The 9,955-nt window shown below is 41.8% G+C and overlaps 1 protein-coding gene across 1 annotated transcript; it reads left to right on the forward strand.

Annotated features, from left to right (window-relative positions):
• The first annotated feature begins 1,276 nt into the window (after positions 1-1,276).
• On the forward strand, positions 1,277-1,717 carry LOC134540918 (caldesmon-like). The gene is made up of 2 exons (XM_063383992.1): positions 1,277-1,333; positions 1,427-1,717. The coding sequence occupies exons 1-2, from the start codon at positions 1,277-1,279 to the stop codon at positions 1,715-1,717; spliced, it is 348 nt and encodes a 115-aa protein (XP_063240062.1).
• The last annotated feature ends 8,238 nt before the right edge of the window (positions 1,718-9,955 follow it).

The following is a 9,955-nucleotide window of genomic DNA, read 5'->3' on the forward strand; positions in this document are numbered from 1 at the left end:
TTGTATGTTTGTAACCGACTCCTTTGGATGCGATTTTGACCCACTTTAAACAGCCAGATTTCATTCAAAATTTGTAGATTTATCGAAGACCGATGACAATACACTAATTTGGTAAGATTATTCCATTATTAAATTTGCAAAATAAGATTTTCGTCAATTTATATAATTTAACAGTATTTAGTAGGCTTTGTTTATATCGCGCCAAAGACAAACTGAAAGAAAAGAGTTCGCACATTGTAAAGAAAACCATTTCGCTCATGTGCGAACTCTTTTCTTTCAGTTTGTCTTTGGCGCGATTTAAACAAAGTCTACTAAATATTGTGACATTTAATTAAATGAAAAGTGGCATTTAATTCAATGAAAAGTGAGAGTGGGACATGATTATTGTGAACAATAAACTTTCTTGATTTTATATTTTTTAGTTTGGTTTTCTATATAAAGCGTGTTTTTTTAGTTTTTTTTAAACTATTATTTATTTTTCCCCCGGGAACAGGATAAAAAGTATCCTAAGCTAAAGTATTCTAAGCTACCTCCCTACCAATTTTCAGCCAAATCGGTTAAGCCGTTCTTGAGTTATAAATAGTGTAACTAACACGACTTTCTTTTATATATCTATATATTTTCAACAAGAACTCCGCGTGCCAAAAATAGTTTGGTTCGAAAAACCCCCGAGCGAGCTCGCAGGCTGCAGGACTTCCGGTCCAGGTACCGCGCACAGGCGGAGGGCCGGCGTGTTTTCACGGTCGGGACGGCGGGGCCGACCCTGCAGCGGCCCGACATAAGCCGCCCTTCAGCCCTTCACCCCTTCCGAGCCGCGCGTGGGCCGTCCGGAAATAGCACCTCCGCCAGCACGCCTCCGACCCACCGGGTAGGGAGGGAGAGAGAGACAGAGCGCACATCATAGCGTCTCCCCACGACCCATCCCATCCCCTCCTCATCGACGCGAGGTGTCGCATCGACCGCTCGCTATTAGCAGGCGAGGCAAGAGCGAGGCAAGAGCGAGGCAAGAGCGAGGCAAGAGCGAGTGAAGAACGAGGCAAGAGCGAGGCAGGACCGAGGCAAGAGCGAGGTAAGAGCGAGGAAAGAGCGAGGCAGGACTGAGGAAAGAGCGAGGCAGGAGTGAGGCAAGAGCGAGGCAAGAGCGAGGCAAGAGCGAGGAAAGAGCGAGGCAGGACTGAGGAAAGAGCGAGGCAGGAGTGAGGCAAGAGCGAGGCAAGAGCGAGGCAGGAGTGACGCAAGAGCAAGGCAGGAAAGAGGCAAGGGTGAGGCAAGAGCGATGCAAGGGCGAGGCAGGAGCGAGGCAAGAGTGAGGCAAGAGCGAGGCAGGAGCGAGGTAAGAGCGAGGTAAGAGCGAGGCAAGAGCGAGGCAAGAGCGAGGCAGGAGTGACGCAAGTGCAAGGCAGGAGTGAGGCAAGGGTGAGGCAAGAGCGAGGCAAGAGCGAGGGAAGAACGAGGCAAGAGCGAGGCAGGAGCGAGGCAAGAGCGAGGCAAGAGCGAGGCAAAAGCGAGGCAAGAGCGAGGCAGTAGCGAGGCAAGAGCGAGGCAAGAGCGAGGCAAGAGCGAGGCAGGAGCGAGGCAAGAGCGAGGAAAGAGCGAGGCAAGAGCGAGTCTAGAGAGAGGCAAGGGCGAGGCAAGAACTAGGCAAGAGCGAGGCAAGGGCGAGGCAAGAGCGAGGCAGGAGCGAGGCAGTAGCAAGGCAATAGCGAGGCTAGAGTGAGGCAATAGCGAGGCTAGAGTGAGGCTAGAACGAGGCAAGAGCGAGGCATAAGCGAGGCAAGGGTGAGGCAAGAGCGAGGCAGGAACGAGGTAGGAACGAGGCAGTCGCGAGCTATTGCTGGAGGCGGGAGGCGCCGTCGAGATACAGACGAGCAGAAAGGGAAAGAAAAAAAAGAACAAGGTCATAGCGAAAAGTAAGGAAGAGACTGAATGAATGAATTGAAAGCTAAACGTCTTTGTCGAAATATGGGTCGTTAGAATTGACGGAAATGCCGTGCACTGTTAACAATTTTCACCTTTAGTTTACGATTATGTTTCTCTTCGTAAATTTACGTCAATTTTCGTTAATTCACGGACGCTGTGTTAACTTAATTCAAAGAAGAACCTCAAAATAATATTCTCGGTAAAAGGACAAAACATTAAAAAACTGGTTGCGTTTACAGTAAGATCACTTTTCATTAAGTCCACCCATGTTCAAAACGATTCACTCGACTTGGGAGTCGAAATACGTCGTAGGATCTACGAAGGTTCAAGTTAACCTGAAATTACGAATTACATTCTTTGTCTTTAAATTTGCTGTAATTTCCAACGGTGTAAGATATAACTGATCGGCTCAAGGCAACGTTTGCTAAGTTTCTCGCTTGCGAAAAGTTGCAGTATTTTGAACTCACCGGTAGTCGAACCCGACACGCCTTGTGGTTGGATGGCGATTGGACTGGCCACCGTGTTTTCCCGATTTGTAGAAAGAAATCAAGCGAGAAAGGAGGAAAGAGAGAGTTAAAAAGAAATTTGCATAAATGAGGGATGGTGAAGAGACCGAAAAAAATTCCCGGAATCATTTCGCGATAATCTAACATAAAAAAAAAAAACTTTCGAACCACTTCTGTGAATAACCCAAGTTTTATTTGGGGAATAGTAAATGGGAAACCCTAAGCCAATAAAGTGACGAATTGCGAACAACCTAGCTGATTACGTCACACGAATTGTCAGCAAACTAGAACAGGTGTCATATCCTCGAGTATGTAAAGCATAGTGGAAGTATATCCTAGAGATCAATGAACCCGCGAAATTTTTACGATCCCTGGGGATGGAGGAGATGAAAACAAGAGATGTACGAGAAGAGAGAGAGAGATATAGAGAGAATGTGTGATAGAGGAGACAGCCCTAATCGACGGAATGAGGAAAATTTTCCTCCAAGGACGAGGAAGGAATTTCTTGTTTATTCGGCTCCGACCTCATTCCGAAACTTGAAAACTCCGCACAAAGACGGGTTGGCGGAGTTCAGTGATCCGTGCGAAGAAAGCCAGCGTCAAAGAGGCCCAAGCGTCGAATAGCTTCGCGGGTGTAAGAGGGAGGGGGTGATATTCCAAGTTCGGTCCGGTCCCGGGGGTGCTGGCTGTTGTTTAAAGGCCCCATCGCACTGTCATGTTTTCGTTTCGAACTACATACGTTTGACAACTGAGTTGGAGGGGATACACAGGAAGGAATGTGGCTTCTGACTTTCTCCAACAAATTAATTTGGATATGTAACCTCAAACATGTTTTGAATCTAGCCACACTATCGAAGTTCATTTGTGGACTAAGGAAACAAAAATTTTCTATAGGCTATTAATTAAATTTTTAAAATAAATTTTTTTAAAAATGCTGGATTCATGAGTAAATTTGAATCACATTATTACCACCATTGTTTTATAATTAATTATGTTATTAGTTATATTATTTGCTTGTAACCGTTGCCTTGAGCCGATTAGCGATTAGTTACATCTCACACCGTTGGAAATTAAAGTAAATTTACAGACGAAAAATATAGTTCGTAATTTCAGGTAACTTGAACCTTCGTAGATCCCACGACGTATTTCTTCTCCAAGTTGAGTGATTCGTTCTAAACATATGGACTTAATAAGAGTGATCGTACTGTGAACGTAACCAAATTTTGAATTTTTTCCCCCCTTTAACCGAGAATATTATTTGGGGGTTCTTGTTCGAATTATTTAAACACAGCGTCCATGAAATAATGAAAATTATTTTACATACGCCATTCATATGACGAGTTTTTTTATAATATTTCCACTTTACATATATCCTCTAAAGACGTCAATTCGTTGGATGGTGTTACTGTTCTTGTGTAGTTAAAGAAAGCTTTATATTAATTTTGGTTATAAAAGCCCTAGAAGCTGCTTTAAGTGGGCGAAACATACAACATTATACTCAGAGGTACACACGGGAGAAACATAAAAAAAAGGGACTTTCTTCTCACAAGAGGAAGTAGAAAATGGACAATATTTGAAGAAATGAAAAAAAAAAAAAAAAAAAAACGAAGATGTTTACTTAAAGCCTACCCTTTGTATTGTTAGTTATAGTTTTCATTGTTTTCTTTTCATAGTTTCAAGAAATAAAAAAAAAAATACAAAGATCAAAGTTACTGGGTCCCCGGCCGTTAAAACTTATCGATTAAAATAGATTGTTAACTAATTGTACCTGGAATACAAATTTAACATTTTCCTTTGAACAAAAAAATGTCATAATCAAGTTTTCACAAATAAACTGACAAAAATAATTTAACCAGAAAAGTTTATGGTTAAACAACTGTTAGCCCAACCAGCGCGGGACTAAACATAATTTAGGTAACTACTTTAGGTTTACAATATTTGATATCGTTGACTGTTCACTGCTGGTAACTAGAAGCGAGTAGAAGAGGAGGCTGCTCAAAGGTTAGCTGGCTGGAGAGACGCGTAGCATTCATGCCAAAGCGCGAGGGAAGCATGTAAATTTTACAGTAACAATCAATTTGCCTAAAGGTGGTTTGCCTAAACATGAATTCGTTACGGCGATTTGCCTAAAGTCATTTCGCCTAAAGGCGTTTTGCCTAACGTCGAATTGCCTAACGTTTATTTTCCTAAAGGCGATTTGCCTAAAGACGATTTGCCTAACGGCGTTTTCCCTAACGGAGTTCTGCCTGAAGGCGATTTGCCTAACAGCTTTTTGCCTAACTCCGATTTGCCAAACGCCGTTTTGCCTAACGGTGAATTGCCTAACGGCGAATTGCCTAAGGGCGTTTTGCCTAACTCCTATTTGGCCAACGGTGATTTTCCTAACGGCATTTTTCCTAACGGCATATTGATAAATGGCGTTTTGCCTAAAATTTGGCAAACCGCCTTTAGGCAAAACGACACATGCCCAAATTTTAGTGTAATTTGGCGATGGACTTGAGCCGCAGAAAAGCCCGAACTCTGGTATCATTTCTTGTAACCCACTGGAACCAAACGAAAAGGAGGTCCAGTGGTCAAGAATATAAATTAAGGGAACGAGTGGTTCGCTGTTGGATATTACAGCACGTTTATGAACTTCCCAGTGAAGACTGCACCTCATTTAAACGAAGGATTGTTTGTAACATTCAGATAACTTGATATTCGCGTGAACTGCAGATTTTTTGAATGGTGTTCGCTTGAAAATACAAAGTTAAAAATGCACACGGACAGAAAATGGGAGTTCTTGCAGTAGACAAAACCAATTTATGGAGGATATTTTTAATACACAGAAAAAAAAATTCTGTATTCAAAAAAAATTCTTTGGAAACCAGTTGCCAAGAAATTCTTTATGATAATACAAGAAATACATTATAACACTGTACAACACAGGGCTATGGTTATTTTTGCATAAGTATATGAAAAACGTTTTGAGATAATATTAAGTTATTTCTTATGAAAGTTGCACAAAATTTTATATTTTAATTGATATTTTATTCACTTATAATTTTTTAAACTGGGAAAGTAGTATAGGAATGGGGCTCCGAGCGCACGGGTTCTGGGTGTGGAGCCGGAGCCGGTGTCCGCCATATTGGATTGTGACGTCACGGCGGCCATCTTGGATGGTTGTGACCTTGACCTTGACCCCGGCGGCCATTTTGGATCCGCCATCTTGGATCCGCCATTTTGGATGACGTCATTTTGTTTTCTCGAAAATTCCGGCGATGTGTTTTCCGCCATATTGGATGACGTCACCGTTGCAATTTACGTTACGGCCGCCATCTTTAACTTTTTTATTTATTATCCGATTTCAACGAAATTTCTTTTAAAAATTATAAAAGAAATCAATTAATAAAATTTTAATAAAATACTTATAAAAAATATATTTTTACGACATGGAGTTCGGAGTCCTCGGTTCGAACCCGGTGAGTGCAAAAAAATAAAAAATGGCGGCTGATCCTTCCTCAATGGTGGGTGCTAGCAGACTGACCCCCACCACTTTTATTCAAAGCATATATAACATCATCTAGTATGACGTCATGACCGCCATCTTGTCTGCGATGCTGGAAGCCACCATCTTGTTTTCGGCCGCTAGAGTACGCTGACGCCATGTTAGTTTAACTCTTACCCGCTAGAGTGCAGTAATCATTTATTATTGCTGTGACACCCGCCATCTTGTCATTCGGCCGCCATCTTGAAAATCCGTGATTATTTAGCTAGAAATTCGGGAAAAATTCCAAAATTCATTAAATAAATCACTCATTAATTTACATATTGATTCGATGGATTCCTGTCCTCGGTTCGATACCCGATCGATGCAATAATGTTTAATTTTATGAAAAAAAAAACAATAACTTCAATAAACCATGTTCAACATTCTTAAAGAGACTTTAAATCCTCTACTACCATCATCCTATAAGCCATCAAGACCAACATATTGGAAATTCGTTATTTTAATGCTTGATTCGGGAAAAAGTTCAAAATTCATTAAATAAATTTGTAATCTATATACTGACCGATTAGATCGACTAAGCTCCTTGGTTCGATCCCTAGATGATACAAAACAACTTTAATTTTAAAAAAGTACCACTAATGTGTAAGGTTTGAGAAAATAAAAACACAGCAAGTTCTATTAAAAAATACTTTTATTACATACATACTACACTACTACAAGTACAAAAAAATTACACAGACAAATTACTAAAGCCTTGTGGATTTCTCGACGTCTGCATCTGCCACCCACGAATTGAAGCGAGGTGGAAAGCCCCACCACTTGACGTAGGACAGTCCATTTCTTCGTTTTATAATCTTCTCCACCAAGTACGTATCGGGATACAACGTAGGCTGAATCTCTTCGGCATAGAAGCCGCCATGGATAGGTTTGTGGTCCAAATCTTCGAGGTAGTAGGTCCTAGGCTCTGATTCACGAACATGTGTCACACGGAAAAGTTCGGGACTCCAGTTCGCAGTGAAACCTTTCTCGAAGATACCTTTCTGCTTGGAGATTCGCACAATGTCGCCGACGTTAGCTTTACGCTTTCGTGGATCTTTCTTCTTCGTGTTGGGAAAAACTGTTTGAAGCAGGCGATTATCCTTTACGTCCTTTGGCTCCATTTTCGTGGTAGAATGCACAGTGGAATTATACTCGCTTATTAGTTTCGGCAAGATGTCAAGCCACTTGTAATTTCCGTTAGCCGTGAACTGCCGCCACATCTTGGAACGCAAAGTTCTGTTAAACCTTTCGACAACGGAGGCTTTGACGTTACTAAATGTAGAGTAGTGTTTGATGCCATACTTCTTCATCAAAGCCTTGAAGGTCGCATTGTAGAATTCTTTCCCGAGGTCCGTTTGCAGGTGCGACGGTACACGTCCATCACGCAAAATATTGTTCATGGCCTTGGCTACGTCAGTTGCAGTCTTTGATTTGACAGGTCTAGCCCAAGCGAACTTGCTATAAACATCGATGACTGTCAACATGTACTTGAAACCTTTATTCAATCGGGAATACGGTATCATCTCAACAAGGTCCGCCTGGAATAAATCATCAATTCCACGAACTATGACTTTGCGACGAAGGTATTTTCGTCTAGCAGGAGCATGAATTTCGCGAGCGATTCCGGTTCGACTCATTGTATGTAGCCGGCTTCCTTCAGTTCTTCAAGTATGGAGACTATTTCGTTGATGTGCGAATAGTTTCCTACACTAAGCGATGCATGTAGAATTCTAAGGCGATCAACTAATTCATTAGGGTCGTCCCAATATACATAGTCAAATGTCTGACCACTTTATAGCTTTTTTAAACCTTCGCCATGTATTGTTAGTTCACTGAAGAGATTAGCGAGAATGTCGATTTTTTCATGATCTACGTCTTTATATACACCACTATCTGGATCGTTATCGCGAAAATGTGCATTGGTTAGCTCTAGCAGTTTTTTGTACTCTTGTAAGTCGTTGTGAGAATATCCTTTAGGCTCCCTGCGAAACAGCAATTCGTACAGACCCGGAGTCCCGCGCGTTTTGAACTCTGCTACGCGCACGATATTTCCTGGTAGAAAGTCTATTTCTTTAGCACCGAGGAACCATTTATTATGTTTTCTGTACACTCCGTAGGTCGTGTCATTATTCCGGCTCGTAAACGATATCAGGTATGGTCGGACCATTGCATTAACGTGATGTCCCTTTTTCGGTATTTTTTTCTTGTGCATGGACTCTGTAGGGGAAGGGGGGGCAAGATGGGGTCGTGAGGCAAGATGGGGCAGGTGTTTATTTGTCTGCATGGTGCTGCCATCTTACGGGAAAGGATTTAATATCGAAGAGCAAGTCACGCTGGCTCGGCGTACAAGATTTTAGTAAGCTTGGAGTATTTAGTTGTGTTCGGTGGCCATTTTATTGTATCTCACTGCTTTGATCTTATTTTAATTGGTTTTGGCAAGGCCAACAGGTAAGCCACGATTTAAAATGTTATATTTCTTGGCTTGTATTGAATAACATTGTGTTTGAGGTATTTAATACTGTAACCGCGGAACTGACTAAAAAAGCTGTAAAGTTATTATACTTCTTTTAAGTATTATGCTACAGTTGAGGCAAGATGGGGACGTCCCCATCTTGCCCCTTAACATTGCTCCCATCTTGCTCCTTAAAAGCTCCTAAATATTGTCATGCCAAGAGTAATGCTTTTGATAAGTTGTAGTTATATTATAGGTTTAAAAACCATACCTGCTCGTTTGTAATAGTCTAGTAAAAACCAATTTTTTTAACTATTAGGACAGCTGTATGACCAATACCAAATTACTCCAGACAGAGTGTACAACTGCGATGAAACAAGTGTGTCATCAGTGCCAAAGTGAAGATCGAAAACCATCTCTTCGAAAGGAAGAAAACAAGTTGGAGCTCTAAAATCGGCAGAGAGAGGACAAACAGTAACTGTAGAACTTTATGTCCGTGCACCAGGCGTTTACATGCCACCGATGATATTTCCTCGACAGAGAATGAAAGACGAACTGTTGGATGGGTCTGCACCTGGAACTTGGGCCGAATGTCATCCATCAGGCTGGATGCAGTCCGACATTTTTGTAAGGTGGTTCAAGCGGTTTATGCAATTTACTAACGCCTCCAAAAATAATCGTGTTTTATTACTGTTTGACGGCCATTCTACACAAACAAAAAATCTTGAACTAATTGATCTAGCAAGAGTAAACGGGGTTATCCTCCTCTGTTTCCCGCCGCACTGCACACATCGTTTCCAGCCACTGGACGTTACATTCATGAAGCCACTCAGCACATATTATGAAGTTGCAGTAACCATTGGTTGCGATGCCACCCAGGGCGTGTTGTCACAATGTATCAGATAGCCAGCTTGTTTGGAAGTGCTATTCTACGAGAAGCCACAATGACGACAGCCATCAATGGTTTCAAAACCACGGGAATATGGCCAATACACCCTGAGGTCTTTCAGGATAGTGATTTCTTGCCTTCCGAAACAACTGACAGACCAGCGCCTAGTGTCGTTGAAGGAGCCAGCATACCAGAATCTTCGGGTTCTCAAGTATGGAAGGATAATTCTGTTCCTAGTTGTTCGTCCAAAACTACTGACAGAATGATGCCTGATAATGTCACTGAAAAAGATAGCATACCAGAGTCCTCGAATCCTGTAGTAAACAAGAATTGCATATTTCCTAGCTGTTCGTTCTCCACTGTACAAAATAACACTGGTACATTGAGTCGAGTATCCCCAAAAGATACAATGCCGTTTCCCCATTTCGGCAAAGAAAGGAACAATTATAGTGATCGGCGCCGTGGGAAAACTGCTATTTTAACTGAATCGCCATATATAAATGACCTGAAAGCTCAAACTGGGAAACGTGCTGTTTCTTGCAAAAACAAGCTGAACCTAGAGCACAGAATGATGACAACAAAGAAGAGTAGGCCCACCCAAAGAGAAAAAGGACAAAGGTTCTGAAGTGAAAGAAACTGACGATGCTAAGTGTATTTTT

The sequence above is a fragment of the Bacillus rossius genome, chromosome 17 (genome assembly GCF_032445375.1).
Source record: "Bacillus rossius redtenbacheri isolate Brsri chromosome 17, Brsri_v3, whole genome shotgun sequence".
NCBI classification, from domain to species: domain Eukaryota; kingdom Metazoa; phylum Arthropoda; class Insecta; order Phasmatodea; family Bacillidae; genus Bacillus; species Bacillus rossius.